Genomic DNA, 20,702 nt, shown 5'->3' on the forward strand with positions numbered 1-20,702 from the left:
CTTAGACTGAATGAGTACAAGTCTATGGGGCCAGATGGCGTACATCCCAGGGTCCTGAAGGAGCTGGCTGAGGTGGTTGCTGAGCCGCTCTCCATCATATTTGAGAAGTCGTGGCTGTCAGGTGAGGTCCCGGATGATTGGAGGAAGGGTCACGTCACTCCCATTTACAAGAAGGGGAGCAGGGACGACCCGGGTAACTACAGGCCGGTGAGTCTCACCTCTGTGCCTGGGAAGATTATGGAACAGATCCTCCTGGACAACATGCTCGATCACCTAAAGAACGAGCATGTGATCCGAGACAGCCAGCATGGCTTCACCAGGGGAAGGTCATGCTTAACTAATCTTGTGGCCTTCTATGATGGAGTGACGGCGTTGGTGGACAAAGGGAAGGTGACTGATGTCATTTACCTGGACCTGAGCAAGGCCTTTGACATGGTCCCGCACCACATCCTCATCTCCAAATTGGAGGGAAGTGGATTTGATGGGTGGACAACTCGATGGATAAGCAATTGGTTGAAAGGCCGCAGACAGAGGGTGGTGATCAATGGCTCTATGTCCAGGTAGAGGCCGGTAACGAGCGGTGTCCCCCAAGGGTCTGTCTTGGGACTGGTGCTCTTTAACATCTTTATTAATGACATAGATGAGGGAATGGAGTGCACCCTCAGCAAGTTTGCTGATAACACCAAGCTGAGTGGTGTGGTCGATACGGTGGAGGGAACGGATGCCATTTAGAGGGACCTTGACAGGCTGGAAAGCTGGGCTCGGGTGAACCTAATGAGGTTCAACACGGCAAAGTGCAAGGTTTTGCACTTGGGCCGGAAGAACCCCAGGCACCTGTACAGGCTGGGAGGAGTGGTCCTTGAGAGCAGCTCAGCAGAGAAGGACCTGGGGGTCCTGATAGATGAGAAACATAACATGAGCCAGCAGTGCGCTCTGGCAGCCCGGAAAGCAAATGGGATCCTGGGCTCCATCAGGAGAGGGGTGGTCAGCAGGGATAGGGAAGTGATTGTCCCTCTCTACTCTGCTCTTGTGAGGCCCCATCTGGAGTACTGTGTCCAGGTGTGGAGCCCTCAGTACAAAAAAGACATGGAGATTTTGGAAAGGGTCCAGAGGAGGGCCACAAAGATGATCAGGGGGCTGGAGCACCTCCCCTATGAGGACAGGCTGAGGGAGTTGGATTTGTTCAGCCTGGAGAAGAGAAGGTTGCGGGGTGACCTCATTGCAGCCTTTCAATACCTGAAGGGTAATTGTTTAGTTTGTGGAAGATTGTGGAATTTTAGTTTGTGGAAACTGAAAAATTGTACTGTTTGATACGTGGGTTTTGAAGGGAATGGGACAAACTGCTTTGATGGTATAAGAAAGTGTAATTGCTATTGGTATACAGAAGTATAATTGAGGGTGTGTGGAAGTGTAACTGAAGGTACAAATAGTGAAATCGTGTACAAAGGAAAAAGAGTTAAAGAGAAAGTAAGTTTATGTGTGCTGGTATGAGAGCAACCCCCTGTATTGTTTCCCCCCCCTTGCAAGAACTCTTGGAGTGAGAGAGAGCCGGGTACAGAGACTGTTGCTGTAAGCAGCAAAGGGGGGAGGTGGGGAGGAGGGGGCAATGGAAGTGAGAATAGCCTTCATGTGCAGAGATGTAGGAAACCTGAAATCCCAGTGTTAGCACTGGACACCTGGAGAGAAGGAGGTGAAACTGAAATAGGATGTTAGTAGTTTTTGTAATGATGAGTTTGGAAAGTGAGAAAGTTTGGGACAGACACAGGCTGGAGGAGTAAGGACTGGCAAGGTATAACAGGGATGTCAGGACTGAAAAGAGGTGAACGATATGAAAACAAAACAATACTGATTGACAAACAGATAGTAAGGGAATTGGTGATAATAACAGCTGTTACTGTTGTAGTGCCAGAATAGGGCCGTAGGACCCAGAGATCCCCTCAGGGAGAGGTGGGGGGAGTGGGGGCTTAAAGTGCCCAGGGAGGGCTCCGCCCCACTGAAAGGAAAGCAGTGTGCAAACTGCAACGGGAAATTGCATCTAGGGAAGCAGGATAAAGAGATTTATTTTCTGGTGGATATGGGTGCTTCTTACTACTCATAGATGGTTTTGTAACAGTAATAGAAGCTACTGCCCAACAAGAAAAGGTTTACGTTTTTTTTTTGGATTAATTAAATATAAACTAAGTAGGAATACAGAAATTCTTGTACCTGCCAGGTTGCTCTGGCAAGAAATTTAATAAACCTGGAGCTAAGGGTCCAACAATATTGACTGTTTAAAAACTGTAAGTCTGACATTAGCACAAATGGGGAAAAACAATGTTGTACCCCAGGAGTCACAGCAATATCAAACATGATGCACTTAGGGGTGTGGGCATCAGGGCCAAACATGAAGCCCTGAATAGAAGTTAAAAGCAAGAGATTGCCCAGTCAGGGTAAAGTGGTACCCTATAAGGATACAGAACTGTAGAAGGATAGAAGACTTTCTGGAGTTTGGACTCCAATTTTGCAAAAATTTTTGATAGCAAGTGCTGTAGTTTGGTACAACACTTGAAGGCAAGTAATAGAATTGTTGACATCCACATGCAGATTTGTCCAGCTAACACCATGGAGAAAAGCTTCTAAAAGTCAGTTCAAGTTTTTAATGAGATTGCTGAGCATAAAACCACATGATTCCCATGATTTTTCACAGATTGTTTTCTGCAAACCTGGATCTCACAAGCCTACAAGCAAGGAGAAAGCTTATCGGCACAGCAACAAATAGTACGATTGTGGGTTTTTTTAAATACAATCAGTATATTGTTCTATCACCAGCTGCTTTTAAGGCAATTCACTCCCATCAAACTCTCAAATATTCACCCAAGTCGGCTTTCATCCATGTTTTCACTTCCTGAGCAATTGAATCTATAGGAACTATTGGACTTGGAGACAACACAAGGACATACTGCCAGCTGAGAACCTTTCAGCTAATTCATCCAACAGCATCTAAAGGTTCGAAGCTCACTGAGGGGGAGAACAGTATTTGGGATATTAGAATTCCCCCCAAATGTATTGGGTTTATTTTTCTAAGTTTATTAATTTAAAGCTGAATTTGCACAAGTGAGGGAAAGCACCTTTCTTCCACACTGAGGAATTGGCACCATCTTCTCTCCAAAGAAAATTCTTTAAAAAGGCCCAAAAATTAAGTATACATAAATATTAATGTGTATTCATGCTCTTCTCTCTTCCAGAGTTCTGCTAAGTACACCAGTCACGTGAAAAAAGCAAGCCAGGCCATCCTGAACAAGTACAGTTATTACTGCACAATGGGTAAATAGCAATCAGTCCTAGAGATACTGTTCCTATACAGGGGAGGCAAGACAAAAATAAATAAACCCTTAACCACAATCAAATCCAAACCCAGTTTAAGAAAGCTTGTATTTATTTCAGCCTCAATGGAGTCAGTTTGAAACTGTCAGAGAGACACTGTACACCTATATACAAATTTAAGAACACAACGGAGTAACTGTTACTTTTTATTAACAACCAGTTTTAATTATACGATAAAAGTATGTCCTGAGAAAGGGGAACAAACATGCTTCTTCAAGGTTTTTTAGCTGTTCTGGATCTCAGCCGTCGCTTGATGATCAGATGATCACTTTCCTTCTTTTGTTCCTCAGATTCCTGAAGAAAACATTTCAAAAGTTACTCATCTTTTCACACAAGACTGACAAGCTCTTCTTGACCCACGCAAACATATTTCTTCCCCTAAATGGATTTCAGAATGGCATTTGTTTATTATATTTTATTCAGAAAACTATGGGATACCGAGATCATTTTAATGCAGCTTAATCACAAGGAACAAATATGGAGAATGTACAAAATCCTGTTTATCTTAAAAAAGCACACACATCTGGGGAAAGCCTGAAGGCAGCTTTCATTTTGAAATACTTGTTTTCAAAAGAGTATTATAATACTTGTTTTGTGAAACATGAAGCGTTCAGAAAACATTTTTAGCCTCAATCCCTGTAGCTATGACTTGCCCAGAATTTCAATTCTCGGTTCAGTTCCATGTTCTCAGAACTACAGTGAGAGAAGAAATTGTCTCATCTTCATCCTCTAACAAAAAAAAATAACATTTTGGTTTCTGCCCCTATCATTTGTCAAATCATCAAAAAATTCAGAGGGATATTACAGTATGGGCAAATGATCACTATGCTGAACAGAAAAAGGACTCTAATATAATTAAAAGATGCAGTTCCAACAGAGCAAGAATGTTCTTAGCACAATAGCTGCCGACAGAGTCATGAAACTGGCACATCAGATCCTTTGCAAGTTGGCTTAGACAGGAGATCATAGTTTAAGCATACCTAAAAAGCTGTCTAAGTTGTGCTCTAAAAAAGCATGTAGTAGAATAATCCCACTCCGACACACTGAAATTATCTATGATTCCAAATTAGAAGACATCTCCGTGATTGCTACATCACCTACTTAGTAAACTGTAAGCCAGCCAAACACAGAGATCTTTGAGGACAAACTAAAACAGAACAGCAGGAAGACCAACAAGAATGACTTGGTAGAATAAAGAAATACCTCAGTACTTTCAACCTCCTCCTGCAAATAGATGAAACCTCCAGTCTGTTTGGACTCCTTAGTAGTTTATTTTAAGCCAAGACTACAGTATAATCGCTTACCGAAGAAGCAGGTATATCTAGAGGGCCATAAACGACAGTGGAATACAGCTTCCTTTTGCATCGTTTTGGCTTGGTCTCTCCTTCTTCGAGACTTTCAGGTTCGTTTGATTTAGGAGAACTTACTGCTGACATCAGCTTCTTGGCTAGAAGAAATTTGTTTTGATACATAAACCAATCAACTTACTGGTTTTGTGAGTCTTTAAATCACTGAATGCAAAAAAAGCTTCGTAACAAACTTGGTTTATAAATGACACGTAAAATTTAAGTGAAAATACTCAGAAATTGTATTTGTTCATCGAGGTTCTTTATTGCTTCTATAGCTGAAACAGTTTATAGCTTCAGGTACGGCAGCTTAAAGCACGCATTAAAATGGAGTATGAAAGACAATCATGGCTCAGAAGTCGCTGGAAGTCAGAAACTTCAGCAGGAGTTAAACAACAGGCCTAACTTTCGTGCTGACAGAAGCACAAGACAGAACCAACTTTCTCTGTATACTTGTAGGTTTTCACAAATGTAATAATGAATCTCTGAAGAGACGAATAAATGCATTTACTTCATAAATCAAAGGACAACTTAACATGGCAGACAAGTTCTCTAAGAACACATACATTAATAGCCTACAGCAGAAACAAGCCATTCTACAATGTCTAGAAAACATGGAATAAAACTTATTCTACACCAACCTTTAGAGTGTATAATAGAAGGAGAGCTTTGAATAAAATCTCCAACTTTTTGCAGTGTTTCATCCTTCTTTTTAGTCAGTCTTGAAGCATGTACTCGCTTTCTCAGGAAGTAGTCTTTTCCGGATTTCTGTTCAACAGAGATGTGAACATGTGAAACAAGAGCATTGTTTAAACTTCATTTTAGTTCAACGTTATTTTAAGTTGACATTTTGAGCTTTACTACTGACACCTCTGTTCATTATGCTGATGATACCACAACAGCAAGTAATGTAGACAATTTTATACCCTTTAGGGAGTTGTCAAAATCTCAGCTATTTCAAGGCATACGTTTCTTAATGTTTCTTAATAAGGCAGTAGTTTCTTTAAAACTAAAAAAAGCTGTGGAGTTGTTTCTTACATAAGCTGTTCTAATTACATAAAATAAACAAACATACAAAACAGAAGACAACAGATGGGAAAAATCTACTACTCATACTCTGACCATGCCAAGGATACTGCTATCACATGTGAACATCTGTTTTTAATAACTGCCATGCATATTAATGATACGAACCTTAGTTTAATACAAGGGCTTCACTTACAAAAGCACACGATAATATACTAAAGCTTCTCTTCCCAACTATTCAGTGTGCAATATCCTTCCCTCCAAATCATTACACAGTACAGCCATTACACGCTCTGGGGACAGACTGACTTGCCCTTTGGTTAGCTTATGGAATTTAATAGGAAGAGCTCATAAGCATGTAAGCTCCCATTCAGGTATACACATAAGGATAAGACATTGCTTCTTCTGTGTGACCACACAATTACAGGAAGTCCCAAGCTAGCTTCAAAACTAGAACAAAAACCAACCATTTTCTCGTCACTTGCAGAGGGTGAATTAAAAGCCATGACAGATTTTGTATTTTTCGTGTTCTTACTTTTCACAAAATCCTGGGAAAATAAGACAAGTTTCAGCTATGATTCTTTTGGAAAGAACAATTGATGTCACAAAAGTGAACACTTTAAACACTTTTGCTAATAGTAGGGAAGTATTTGCTAGTGGTAACTATTCCACTGTAAATCAAATAATAAGTAAGCATTCAATTATAAAAACAGGACATTAAGATATCAGTATTAGACATCTCATGATGTCTAAAAAGCTGATTTATGTCTACAGGTTTCAAAGAAAATACACAATGAAGTTAAGAGAAATTCCCTTCTCTTAAACCATTATCACTGAGCTTGGCTATTAGTTTTGTTCATTAAAGCAGTTCATTAATTAAATTCTTCAACTACTTTACTGAGGTAGAAATAGCATTTTTTAATGCTTGTTTTTAATGCTTTTTTTTATTGTAGAAAGACAAAAAGTAGTCAGAGCCACTTTATCAGGCTCTGCTAAGAATCTGAATGGAGTATCACCACCCACTGTATTTCCAAGAATTAAGTTGGTTAATAAATACTTTGTTTTTAAAATATATGTAACTGCTATTTTATGAAAGTTAGCAATTAAAAACTTATATAGGAATGATTAACATCATCTGCTAACAAAACAATATCCAGAAATCCCGCAGAGGAAGAAAATAAGTTCAATTTGCTGTGCCTGTTTCAGTGGCTCCATGAATTTTTTCCAAGTAACTTATCTAATCATGACCCACTTCATAAGCATTAACATGAGGAGAGTTTTCAACAGCACCTGACAAAAATTCATCACACAATTGTTTCAACAGCTTTTATTCCTATCAAAGGCTATAAAAACAGGTGATCTGATCACCTTGAAAGGGATAAATAAATTAAAACTTGGGAATTGTTTAGAGAACATGAGATCTTTTCCTACTCATTCCTTATCAAAAGCAATACAATCACAACATTTTCAGATCTGAAGTTTCATACTAACCTCAGATTCATTTAATGAAGTGAGGCTCCTAGTACATCGACGTGACAAATAATTGTCTTCAGCTTTGCATCTTAATGGAATACTTTCTCCAGTTTTAGTTTTGCTTTGTTGTTTCCTAGGCTGTAAATATTTAAAAGGAGTAAAGATTAGGCTATGCATTAGACCTCCAAAATATCTCGAGTTTTCTAAAGTTACAGTGTAAAACCTCAAGCTCAGACGCCACATGAACACGTTAGCTGAAACACAGCACAAGTGTGGGAAGGTAGTAACATCTATTCATTGTGTGATCTTCAGATACACCCTACTGAGTCTCACTAACAGTCTCAGGCAGTATTCTGCCTCCAAAAGAGAGAAAGCGAGACATTATTTAGGGACAAAATCTGTAACGCTGGTTGTTTTGTCATCCATTCCCCCCGTACTCTGCACGCTCACAGCTGCTATGTTAGAACACCAAAGGCTAAACCTCTGCCTAATCTTCAGCATCCACATACGAATACATGGAAAACTGCATGGAAAAGTTCCATAATGTACACAGAGAGATGGTGTTCTAGTAAATAAAATATTTTTGAGAAGATGAGAGCTCATGTTTGAGTGGAAGACAAAAAGAACCAACAAGTACTCATCACTGAATATGTAGTTAAAGGACTATATGCTAAGAAAAATGATTCCAGCTCCAGTATCTCCTAGGAAAACAGAAGAACAAAAAGGGGTTAACAAGATGTTAAGTACTGACTTTCTATAAATATAATCATACCTTTTCATTTACAGAGTCATTCCTTCTACTTTGTCTTTCTTCAAGTAAAGGTATTTCTGGCAAACACTGGGGGCTACTGTGGTTAATGCGTTGTTTTAATTCCTTTATAAAGTCATCTTTGTCAGCCAGTTCTTTTCTTAACTCTTCTATCACAGTTGCATTATCCTAATAAACAGTAAAAACTGCTGAGTTGTGGGATTGGCAAAAGGAATTAACACACACAAGCAGCATTGCAATTACTTAGTAGCATCAGTTTTAGAATTGCAGGCTACAACACTTAACTATTCAAGAACAGTAACATTTCACGGATTTGTACGGTCACTGTTACAAGTGCAGTAGTCACAGAATTGCCTGGGAAGTTGTAATACAATATATTTTGATTCTTCTATTTTACTTATGTGCTTCAGCCTTCATCTCCCTTAAGATATAATAACCCGAGCTTTTATTTGTTCCCAAATCCTCGGTACTGTGAAAAAGTCGGCAGTTGTAGGGGAAGTTTTGCTATGAGAACATCTTTCTTCTCAGAGAAAGTGAATCCAAACATTCTCAAAAGAGCACAACTCATTTAGTCTTCTGTTTAGCTTCTGAAATTCTATGCTACGGCTTAGATTGGCTATCCTGATTAAAAGCTGGATGTTGAAATAAGAAATGCAACTTCCAGAGATCATCCCCCCTCTGCTTTTTGGTGCTTCCCTTAATCTCTCTCGACGTCCCCTTCTGTCTTTTCAAGCCATTGTAGATACTACCTCAGAGAAAGCAAAGAAAGTAAGAAACCTGAGACAGAACTACTGTCTGAGTATTGAGCCTAGCTTGGGATCCGGAAATGCTGTGAATTATCAGAAAAAGCTACAGATGTCCAGTCTGATTGTAGGATCATAAGTCTCAAACTGACATCTGCTTATCTGAACTACTGAAAAAATTGAAATTTTAGTAATTAACAGAAATTCTGTTTCTGAAGAACAAAAATAAAAGCTGGTGCTTTTTTTGGTTAGTTGCACATGATGTCAATACGACAGTGTTCAAGAACAGAACCACACCCAGAATACAAAGAGCAGGTACAGGAGTTTTACAGAATTTATGGGTAGCTAATCAGGTAGGAGGAAAGGAGAGCTGACCTTGCTTGAATCCTTTAAGGCAGATTGTCTCAGTTCTGCTATTTCTGTCTCTTTTTGTATGACATTAGAAGCCAAAGTTTTGAGCTGTTCTTCCAAAGCTTCTACTAACTGATCTCTCTCCTCACGCCACTTTTGAAGATTATGGTCCTTTTCCTCCAGCTCCTATATTTCATGTTGAAAGAAAAGCATACACAGTAGAAACAAGCAGAATCTTTAAGACAGCCTAGAATTAATAAGTTTTTCATATAGCATAAATAAGGACTCAAGCTGATAGAAAGAGTTTATGGTAAGACATTTCAATTAACATATCATGATGTCACTCAACAAGATCAGGTTACATGCATGTATTACATATGTATTTACTATGCAGATTATTGTATTGAAAACAATCTGCCAGTGCTCTGTAGTGACTAATTATTTGAATATCTTTCATGGTCTACCGCTAATTTCAGTTGGCCACTTTCATTTTGCTCCAATTTTTTTTTTTTTTTTGACCTTTTTCCTGTTGCTTGGAAAACCTGCATCATTCATTTAATAAAAATTAAGAGCAAGAAAAATACCTGTTTAAGTTGTTGGATAGTATAGTCTTTATAATCCAGCTCATCCTTAAACTGGTTATTAATCCTTTCAAGTTCATCCATCCTGTTCCTGAGGGATTCCTCCACAGAACGCATCGTGGACACCTGTAATGTAAGCACAGCTCACGGTTCATTAAAAGACTTCTGTAATCCAACCTGGCCAAATACTTCTTTGTTAAATAAAGAGGAATTCACAAACAAGTGCTGAGTAGGAAAACGACAGCAAGTGCAAGGTTACCAAGGAAGACATGAATTCATTTTTAAGCTTCAATTTTCCACCCCAAGCACACCCAATAAACTTTCAGAATAAGATCCTGCAAAATGGGTTTTAAGATATCTTCCTGTTTAATAATTAAATTTTAACTATTAACATCACTGAAGCTGAAACTGAAGAAAAAAAATATACATGCTTATATTAAAGAGCCTCTGGAAATTAGTCTATTTCTCTTCAAGTAAATAGCATTCTTCTTCCCAGTTATCAGCGTTTTTTCACAAGACTTAGGTTTTAGGCTTTGGAGTTACCACGGATACCAATGGCAAGTCACCAGTAACTTAGAGATAATAACAAGTCCCCTCCAGAGGCAGATTAGCTATTCTCTTCACAAACCTTATTCCAGACTACTAACCAAATTTACTTTGTTCATTATCTATGTGAAACCATGTTTTAACTTCTGGTCCCCTCTAGAGCTTCAATGGCAACTTTACCTAAGATTTGCTGCTAGCCACACTAGTGTGAAATTTCCAGCTTCATAGTTAAAGTTTGAGAAGTTTTAACAGCAGAAAGCCAAGCATAATCTTACAGAAAAAAATATCTCAGTTGACTACAAACCTCGCTTTGTACTTGCTGAATTTGTTTCTCGGCATCAGAATGTTTGTCTTTTAGATCTGCATACTCTTCTTCTTTCCTCTGCAAATCTTTTTTCAAATTCAGTACAAGGGCAGAACTCTCAGAAAGAATATTTTCTAGCCTTATGTTAAAAATAAAGAGACAAAGAACATTACTGTTACACATCTCATGGAAACAGCAATTACAGCTTAATCCATGCCCTGCCTGTTGGTTTCTATTTGTAAATAGACTCTTAAATCTATCTAGACCAGTGACAAGATTTAAACAATTACTTTTGAATTTCAGCTTGCTTCTCATAATCAGATGCTGAAGCAATAAATTATTCAGATGCTATTCTGAGGGATGGACAACAAAACCACCAGAAATCCCCATATTATTCTTTATTTCCTTGCACACTCCTGTTTTCCCTTGGAACTCAAGTAGCATACCAAAGCATCCTAAAGTAGTAGTTTGGCCATTGATAAGCATGCAGATGCATTAAGTCGAAGGGATGTTCCCATTAACTATTTTTAACTCTAGTTCATTCTCAAAGGGCTCTAAGTTAACTCAGTGGTTACTTACGATTCTATACGTTGCACTTTCTCCATTTCACTCTTTTCCTTTTCCCGAAGAGAATGTTTCATCTGCTCCAAGCTGTTTTTCAGCTGCATAACTTCTTGAATCAGATTTGCTTCATTGCTACTTAACTCTTCAAAATTTTTGTCTGCATTTGCAGACTTCTCCTGCAGAGTTGCTGTAACTGTCTCCAGATTAACAATAATAGATTCTTTTTCTTTAAGTAATTCATTGAGTTTTGACACATTGTCTTCCATTGTCTTGGAAGCCTCCAGGAGATATTCAAGCTCTCTTATTTTTATCTCACAGTTGGCAACTTCCTCCTGAAACTGTACAATCACTCTCTGATCTTCTGCAGTCTTTTCTTCAAAGTCCTGAGTTTTCTTTTCTATTTGCTCATGTAACTGATTCACAAGATCATCTTCCTGACTAGTGTGAGTTGTAATCTCACATAGCTTCATTACAAGTTGATGATTATGATTTTCAGCATTATTCAGTCCCGCCTTTAGGTTTTCATTGTCTTGAAGCAGTGCTTTGATGTGCTGACTTTTTTGTGAGGAAACATCAACAATACTTCTGCATACTTCCCAAATCCTTTCAAGACTATAGTTAAAGGAGAGGTCCTGCACAAGATCTGAGATGGAAGAAGTCTGTGACTGAATGCATGCAGAACTAATTTGAGATGTCCCTGGCTCATCTTTTTCACAGTCTGAGGAATCCTTTACACTGACAAAGTCAGTACCGATGGCGTGAAACTCTAAGTGACATTTGTATAATTCATCTAATTTGGTCCGCATTTCTTTTACTTGTGACACTTTATCAATTATATATTCTTTGGCAACTTCTATGTTGTTAGTTAGTTGGGCATTTTTGTCTTCTAGTGTCATATTTATAGATTTCTGTTCATCCAGTTCAGAAGCAATTTCCCGATAGTCAGCTTGACCCTGCAGAATTTGTTCACGGAGGACATCAGCTGTTTCTTCAGAAAAAGAAAGCTCAATACGCAGGCTTGTTACCTGCTTACTGAAATCTTTTTTATTTTTTTCTCTTCTGCATTGTTCTTCAAGCACAGCTAAATGACGTTCCAAGATTTCAGTTCTTTCCCTCAGTGCTAGTACTTCCTTTCGGTACGCGGAGCACTTTTGTTTCATGTGTTCAATTGTCTTTTGCTCTACAGTGTTCTTTTTCTTTCTCTCATTTACAACTACTGTAAAACAAACAAACAAACAAACAAAAAAAAGGGAAAAGGAATGTAGCTCAGATTGATTAAAATCATTATTACATAGCAGTTCACAACACCAAGTAGCAACTTCTAAGTGAAAAACTGTCGTAATATGCAAGCCATGCCCTCACATCACATAGTATTTGATACTAGTGAAGGAATTAAAGTCCTCTGAACATGTAATCAGGTGCCTCAGATTTCTATACAGAATTAACAGCAAAAGGTTTTCAGTCTGGAAGAACACTTTTACCATGGCACTACTCAAACCTTCCACTCCACACCAGTAGAAAATCTAATTACATTTAAGAAACATGGAAACGAGATAGATAATTCACAGCTATATTCTTTCTATCTTCCGTGCTTCAGCAATCCCTATAAGGCAGCCAGGAATCACTCCATCTACATCTAAATGGTAGATAAACAGTTCTCTAAGAAATTTCATTCCAACTCACAGTCCTCTTACTTTCAAAAGAAAGATAAAACCCTGGACAAGTTGATCACTTAAGTGTTGATATCTGTCTCTCTTATTCAGTTGATCTCTAAACAAAATATGAGGATTCCTACTTCTGTCCACACTTACTCTTTTGCATATAAAGTTCACGCATAAAGTTGTACAAATTTGCAGATTCAAGTTTCCATAAATATTCCATTAGCTTGGGGCTGTTTTTTCTTTAACTGGTGAGCAATTAGCTAAAATCACATGCATTTTCTTTCTATCAAAAGCAACTTCTGCTGTATTTCATCATTGCTTTAGAATCCAGTTATGTCCATTCCATAATATGCATACTTTAAGTATTAGAAAAATAAATATAAGTCAAGACTTACTAGGGATTGGGTCACCACAACAATATATTCCATGGTGATTCTTGTACAGTCCTTTTATTACTACAACTACAGAAATGCAGAATTTTATAGCGCCCACGTGCAGCCTGCATTACATACAGATTCACATGTACTGCATGGAAACAGCCTCTTAACTCATCTAAGGAGTTTTATATACAGCCCTCAACTGATTTAAAAGTCATACTGAAGAAACAGCAGTGGCATATTCCACCCCAAACCAGGTTTTGGGTTTTGACTGCTGCTCCCAGCAACACTAGTGAGGGGAATATGATTTATAAGTAATCTAAACACTTTATGCTGAAAACAACAAGCAAGCACTAAAGCAAGATAAATAAGACTAGGGAGAAGATGTGTAATGTTCAGTCTAGAAGCTCCTTACACAGGAAGTAGGGAAAAAGCATTATTACAGAGCATAGGAAACAAGACCTAAAAGCTCAGAGAATGGTGTAAATACCATGAACTTGAAGCTGAGATAACCTAGCATCTCCTAAAACACTTTTGCTCGTGCTACTTATATAACTAATTCTACAAAAGAACCAGCACAACATACCTGTGCTCATTGTTCTACTGTGTATATTTAACACAGCTAAAGAATATATATTAAGCAGTTTTTTAAATTGTACGCTATTAATACTCACAAATAGAAGAAAATTTTAACATGATTGAATACTCAGTACTTCTTAACAGAAAACTTCACGCTGACATTGTGACTATCAGCTACCCATTTTAATTCCTATGTGGAGCATTGCTGTCATTAATTTTTAAATGAGAGCTTTGGTCATATGATTATAACAAACCCACTACTATTTGGAGTATGGAGGAGTCCACATCCCTCCCTCAGTCTCTGGTAAGATGCTTATATGTGATGCCATTCAGTGGTCACATTAGGATTCAATATTTATGCCAAATAAAGGCAGCAGGGACAAATCATCCAAGAACAGCATCTCATCCAAAGAAGGCCTTGACTTTCTCCCTTGCACATATTTTGCAAGAGGAATACAAGAAAGGAAGGGACTACAGCTAAGTTTTAGATTTTTCCCTTCTACATTGTATATGCCTTCCGTAATTCTAGGAACACTGATGCTCAGCTGTGCCCAGAAGTGAAGTTAAATGCATCAGAGCTTATCCAAACCATTTTGCTCAAATATTGCCCATGAGCGAGCAATTAGCAGGTCGTCAACAATTTTGATAGTTGCTTCAGGAAAAACAAAACAAACAAACAAACAAAAAAAAGCACTTGAGCAGCTGATGCTACTCAGAAGATCAGCAACAGCAGTTGAAACAATCCTAAAGAAACTGCTTTAAAACTATTACCAAATCTGCAAGTGCATCAACAGATGAGGAAAAAGCAGCAAAAAGGAAAAAAATAGTGCAAAAAACTTTTATTCTTAAGCATTCAAAAATGAACAGCATAGGACCTTCTGAAAAAGAGATATTTACATAACAGTTACTTCTATTTACAGTTTAACACAGTGGCTTTTCTCCTTATACCATAAGGTACGCGCTTCACAGCCTTTTGCTTCCTATCCGGAATAGGAAGCAATTTATTGTTTTGGAAGACACCCTGTTCAACGATGGAAGAAACTGTACCTTTCTTTGGAGGTGGCTCTTCCACAGTAGGCTTATCTTCATCAGTACTGCGCTTTCTTCCCACTTCCAACTCAGTTTTCTCTTGTTTCAGTGCTTTAACTGAAAGCACTGAAAATTGGCTGCTTTCAGTTCCTTTATTAGTGTTCTCTTCTGCCGGTTCTGCTTTAATGGTAGTTAAATGGTAGGTAGTCTTTTCCTGTATTGATATAAGATCAGTTACATTGAAGCTTAACAAAAGGAGCACTTAAGTCTCAGTAATCTTCTGTAGGCAAATATTTACACAAAACCATACAGCTAAAATATTTACCCAGTGACTCTATAGACATCAGTTACAAATTTCAATAGCAGACACAACAAGTACACCTTCAGATAATGACAAGCGCAATACGCGGTAGAGTATACAAGGGAAAGCAAGAGCCTAGCAGGTTACAAAGTAAAAGACTTGCACACAATCAAGAGTTTACCAGTTTATCAAAGAATTTCCTGTTTCCAAGAAGTCAACAAAATTACAAACATGGTCAAAGAGCAAATGGTCAGCTCTCATACAAGTTCATCACATCACACTTCTGCTAAGCTGCTAAAATCACTTTCATCGTGACAGATATAATCCAACCTTAAAGCTTAGTCAGCTCTGTCACGCATATTTTAGATTGTGTCCTTGACCACAAGTGAAGCTTCCTTACTTACAAGATGACGATTGTTAAGCCATGCTGGCACTGCCAAGGACTGATTATTCATCTTTAGTAGCTTATGAAAAGAAAAGCTTCAGAAGTGTTCAGGCCACACAATCTCACAGATAGAGTTGGAGCCTTGTTCTTGGAAGAAGTAATAGGTGAGGACATGACTACTCATCACAGTCAGCTTTAATACCATGGAAATACTAAGTTGCAGTGATTCAGACAGTCAAAGACTAAGAAGGGTCAAGTTGCTAAGCTTACAAGGTTAGAGATCTGAGTGACAGAATTAACTATAAATGTTTTCAGAGCTACTTCAGGCTACCAAACATCAAAAAATGAACAAAAACCACCAGAAGTGGTATGCACACATACTTAATCAAGCTAGTCTTCACATATTCAGTAGCTTGCAGTACATTAGTCAGGATAAAGTTTTATGGACTGCATAGAACGTGGAGATATCCTGAGCATTCATAGCATTTTAAGCTACCACAAGTTGGTATTAAAACAATTTTACACAACATCTTCTTGATAAAGTTACCTCAGTTGCTTCTTTAAGTTGCTCAACAGACTCATCCAATTTAATCACCTGCATTTCAAAGTCTGTAACACACAGAAAAGGTTGTATTACATAAGTAGCCAATAGATAGTTTATTAAGTAATCAATTTTTCCAGATATTCTAATGTTTTGGTAGCTTTTGAACAGATTAATTAATTTGCATGTGGTCTTCACTTATTGGGAGTGATTCAAAAGTTTTCTATATTTCTTGGAACGAAAACATTGCATCAACAAGACATAAAGAAGAGTAGAGATTACAATATAAAAGTAAAAATCAAGATATAGACATTTAACCCCATACTTACGAAAGCGTAAAGCTGCTAGTTGGAGTTTAAAGGAGAGGGGGAAAAAAAGAAAAGAAATAACCAAAAACCGTGGAATTGCTGAACCTGAATATACACAAGGAACAAACTATCACTTATCTACAGGCTATGGTTCCAAAGGTAGAACATCTCCTCTAATTCCTACTCAAACTGGTTATTTCTCTTTTAGATTAATGAACTATTTCTGTCTTCTACCTTTCACATCGCATAACTCACCTTTGTTCTTCTGCATCAGCTCTTCTTCAGTTTTAAGTAGTTTGGTGTTTTTCTCTGTTAGCTCTTCTTTGGTCTCCATCAGTTCAAAGTTAGTTTTCTCCAGCTGCTTTTCAAACCAGCCAGTATCTTCCTTCGGGTCCCCCAGGGATACAATGGAACTATGTGCTGCCTCAGCTTGCTCTTTAATATCCATGACATCATAATGCACAGAATCAAGAATGCCCTCAGGATCAACACAGGTGTCAGGCACTATGCTATGTTCTCCACCCTGAAACGTAATTTATAATCAGTTAAAACTGGTGAATAGCTGACTACATAATAGCTGTTATTTCTACACATAGTCTGGATAGCCACTATGAAGACAGCCATACAAGAAGTTTTAATTTCAGCTTCAAAACCCACCTCACAAATTCACATACATGACAGTGATTCGTATGGGGGGAAGATAAGTGGCATTCTAGTAGTAACAGCTAATATATTTTATAGTATTTGATGACCACACTCCCTTTTTTTTTTTGTTTTGTTTTTTTAAATATTACCCCAGATTGATCTCCTTCAAATTTAACGTACAAGTTCGGACTCCCCTTTTCTTTGTATACAGCGTAAATTTTCATTTTGTGTTGCAGAAACAAGGAAAACGCCCAAATTCCCAAAGCTTTCTGAAACTGTTCTTAAGGCTCAGCAACTATTCCTGCTAGATGAAGAATAGATGTATCTTGCTCATCATACAGCAACACAGCATGCACTTCTTTGTAAACAGCCTTGTGTTTCTATAAGATGTGCACATAACATTTAAATAGTAAAAAGGAAAATATTTAAGAAAAAAAAAAAGGAAAATATTTAAGAAAAAAAAAAAGAAAAACACCAGGGTGTCATGGTTTAATAATTTTGTAATTTTGCTATCAGTATTCCACATCATAACATCATATAAAGCATGAATAATTTTACTGCTCCCGAACACTTGCAGTATATCGATGATATTGTCGTGTGGGGCCATACAGCAGCAGAGATTTTCAAGAAAAGAAAACAGATAATCCAAATTCTTTTGCAAGCTGGTTTTGCCATTAAGCGCAGCAAGGTGAAGGGGTCTGCCCAGGAAATCCAGTTCTTAGGTGTAAAATGGCAAGATGGGCATCAACACATCCCAGCAGATGTGATTGACAAAATCACTGCTATGTCTCCTCCCACCACCAAGACAGAGACCCAATCTTTTCTGGGAGTAGTGGGCTTTTGGAGAATGCATGTCCCAAACTACAGCCACATAGTGAGCCCCCTCTATCAGGTAACACGGAAGAAGAATAATTTCTCATGGGGTCCTGATCAGCAGCAGGCTTTTGAGCAGATAAAACAAGAGATAGCCCATGCCGTGGCCTTGGGGCCAGTACGGACAGGACAGGATGTAAAGAACATCCTCTACACTGCTGCTGGAGAGAAAGGTCCCACTTGGAGTTTGTGGCAAAGAGCTTTAGGAGAAACCCAAGGCCAACCCCCGGGACTTTGGAGTCGAGCATATAAAGGGTCTGAGGAGTGCTACACTCCAACTGAGAAGGAGATCTTAGCCATGTACGAGGGGGTTTGGGCTGCTTCTGAAGTAGTTGGGACAGAGGTTCAGCTCCTTCTAGCACCTCGCTTGCCTGTGGCCCCCCTGTCACAGACACAGGTAGATTTTTGTTTAAACCGTGACAACTACCCAGAATGCAGCATAAGGGAATTTTTGCCTAGAACTCTGGAGGACTATTTGTAACTCAGAAAGGTCAGAGATAGAAAGTTCACACTGATTTCTGGGTCACCAGCCTCACCGTACATCAGCATTTTTGGTTTTTAAATGATACATAAAGTTCTCAATGGCACTGCTCTAGTCAGTAGTTCTTTCCCTTTCCGTGCAGCTCGCTCTGTGCATGGCTTGTGAACCGCTATTCAGGCCAGACAGCTGCAGCCCCAAAGACCTGCCATAAATGTACAAATTCTACCAGGATAATGTCTTGGTAGTGGAGAAACAGGATGCGCATGTTGAAAGAAAAGCATACACAGTAGAAACAAGCAGAATCTTTAAGACAGCCTAGAATTAATAAGTTTTTCATATAGCATAAATAAGGACTCAAGCTGATAGAAAGAGTTTATGGTAAGACATTTCAATTAACATATCATGATGTCACTCAACAAGATCAGGTTACATGCATGTATTACATATGTATTTACTATGCAGATTATTGTATTGAAAACAATCTGCCAGTGCTCTGTAGTGACTAATTATTTGAATATCTTTCATGGTCTACCGCTAATTTCAGTTGGCCACTTTCATTTTGCTCCAATTTTTTTTTTTTTTTTGACCTTTTTCCTGTTGCTTGGAAAACCTGCATCATTCATTTAATAAAAATTAAGAGCAAGAAAAATACCTGTTTAAGTTGTTGGATAGTATAGTCTTTATAATCCAGCTCATCCTTAAACTGGTTATTAATCCTTTCAAGTTCATCCATCCTGTTCCTGAGGGATTCCTCCACAGAACGCATCGTGGACACCTGTAATGTAAGCACAGCTCACGGTTCATTAAAAGACTTCTGTAATCCAACCTGGCCAAATACTTCTTTGTTAAATAAAGAGGAATTCACAAACAAGTGCTGAGTAGGAAAACGACAGCAAGTGCAAGGTTACCAAGGAAGACATGAATTCATTTTTAAGCTTCAATTTTCCACCCCAAGCACACCCAATAAACTTTCAGAATAAGATCCTGCAAAATGGGTTTTAAGATATCTTCCTGTTTAATAATTAAATTTTAACTATTAACATCACTGAAGCTGAAACTGAAGAAAAAAAATATACATGCTTATATTAAAGAGCCTCTGGAAATTAGTCTATTTCTCTTCAAGTAAATAGCATTCTTCTTCCCAGTTATCAGCGTTTTTTCACAAGACTTAGGTTTTAGGCTTTGGAGTTACCACGGATACCAATGGCAAGTCACCAGTAACTTAGAGATAATAACAAGTCCCCTCCAGAGGCAGATTAGCTATTCTCTTCACAAACCTTATTCCAGACTACTAACCAAATTTACTTTGTTCATTATCTATGTGAAACCATGTTTTAACTTCTGGTCCCCTCTAGAGCTTCAATGGCAACTTTACCTAAGATTTGCTGCTAGCCACACTAGTGTGAAATTTCCAGCTTCATAGTTAAAGTTTGAGAAGTTTTAACAGCAGAAAGCCAAGCATAATCTTACAGAAAAAAATATCTCAGTTGACTACAAACCTCGCTTTGTACTTGCTGAATTTGTTTCTCGGCATCAGAATGTTTGTCTTTTAGATCTGCATACTCTTCTTCTTTCCTCTGCAAATCTTTTTTCAAATTCAGTACAAGGGCAGAACTCTCAGAAAGAATATTTTCTAGCCTTATGTTAAAAATAAAGAGACAAAGAACATTACTGTTACACATCTCATGGAAACAGCAATTACAGCTTAATCCATGCCCTGCCTGTTGGTTTCTATTTGTAAATAGACTCTTAAATCTATCTAGACCAGTGACAAGATTTAAACAATTACTTTTGAATTTCAGCTTGCTTCTCATAATCAGATGCTGAAGCAATAAATTATTCAGATGCTATTCTGAGGGATGGACAACAAAACCACCAGAAATCCCCATATTATTCTTTATTTCCTTGCACACTCCTGTTTTCCCTTGGAACTCAAGTAGCATACCAAAGCATCCTAAAGTAGTAGTTTGGCCATTGATAAGCATGCAGATGCATTAAGTCGAAGGGATGTTCCCATTAACTATTTTTAACTCTAGTTCATTCTCAAAGGGCTCTAAGTTAACTCAGTGGTTACTTACGATTCTATACGTTGCACTTTCTCCATTTCACTCATTTCCTTTTCATATAGAGTCATATGGCTCTCACACATACCTTGTACAACCAGCTTGGCTCTGGACTGGGCATCACCAATGTCACAGGTATACACGTCACTGTCACTTTTCTCCAGATTTTTTATGCACAGCTGCAGGTCTCGTCCTTTCTGTGCCCTCTTGTATTTCCTGCCAGGCCTGAGCTCAGCAATGCCTTTCCTCCATATGACGAAGGATGCGGCTTTCTCGCTCTGACATGTAAAAAGTGCACTTCCACTTTCTTCAATTTTCACATCTGAAAGTTCCTTGATAAAGTAATTAGGTTTTTCTGGAAGGAAAAAAAAAAGGATGAGGGTGTAGGACAAA

General features: G+C 38.2%; 3 protein-coding genes across 3 annotated transcripts; all 3 read right to left on the reverse strand.

Annotated features, from left to right (window-relative positions):
* Window positions 1-3,496: 3,496 nt before the first annotated feature.
* On the reverse strand, window positions 3,497-15,587 carry LOC146753132 (kinesin-like protein KIF20B). Its single transcript, XM_085530838.1, has 11 exons — window positions 14,731-15,587; window positions 11,082-12,282; window positions 10,503-10,641; window positions 9,656-9,778; window positions 9,096-9,257; window positions 7,981-8,145; window positions 7,227-7,346; window positions 6,203-6,283; window positions 5,351-5,477; window positions 4,668-4,810; window positions 3,497-3,657 (listed from the first exon to the last, which is right to left on the reverse strand). Exons 2-11 carry the CDS (start codon window positions 12,224-12,226, stop codon window positions 3,577-3,579), a joined length of 2,286 nt encoding a protein of 761 aa, XP_085386964.1. The 5' UTR covers window positions 12,227-12,282; window positions 14,731-15,587; the 3' UTR covers window positions 3,497-3,576.
* Window positions 15,588-16,464: 877 nt separating this feature from the next.
* On the reverse strand, window positions 16,465-20,658 carry LOC146753133 (kinesin-like protein KIF20B). The gene is made up of 2 exons (XM_085530801.1): window positions 20,398-20,658; window positions 16,465-16,770 (listed from the first exon to the last, which is right to left on the reverse strand). Exons 1-2 carry the CDS (start codon window positions 20,428-20,430, stop codon window positions 16,465-16,467), a joined length of 339 nt encoding a protein of 112 aa, XP_085386927.1. The 5' UTR covers window positions 20,431-20,658.
* On the reverse strand, window positions 18,522-20,355 carry LOC146753134 (kinesin-like protein KIF20B). The gene is made up of 3 exons (XM_085530839.1): window positions 20,325-20,355; window positions 19,746-19,884; window positions 18,522-19,021 (listed from the first exon to the last, which is right to left on the reverse strand). Exons 1-3 carry the CDS (start codon window positions 20,348-20,350, stop codon window positions 18,866-18,868), a joined length of 321 nt encoding a protein of 106 aa, XP_085386965.1. The 5' UTR covers window positions 20,351-20,355; the 3' UTR covers window positions 18,522-18,865.
* Window positions 20,659-20,702: the final 44 nt, after the last annotated feature.

The sequence above is a fragment of the Coturnix japonica genome, unplaced genomic scaffold, assembly GCF_054131305.1.
Source record: "Coturnix japonica strain WE unplaced genomic scaffold, WE-NBRP24 Scf039, whole genome shotgun sequence".
Lineage (NCBI taxonomy): Eukaryota > Metazoa > Chordata > Aves > Galliformes > Phasianidae > Coturnix > Coturnix japonica.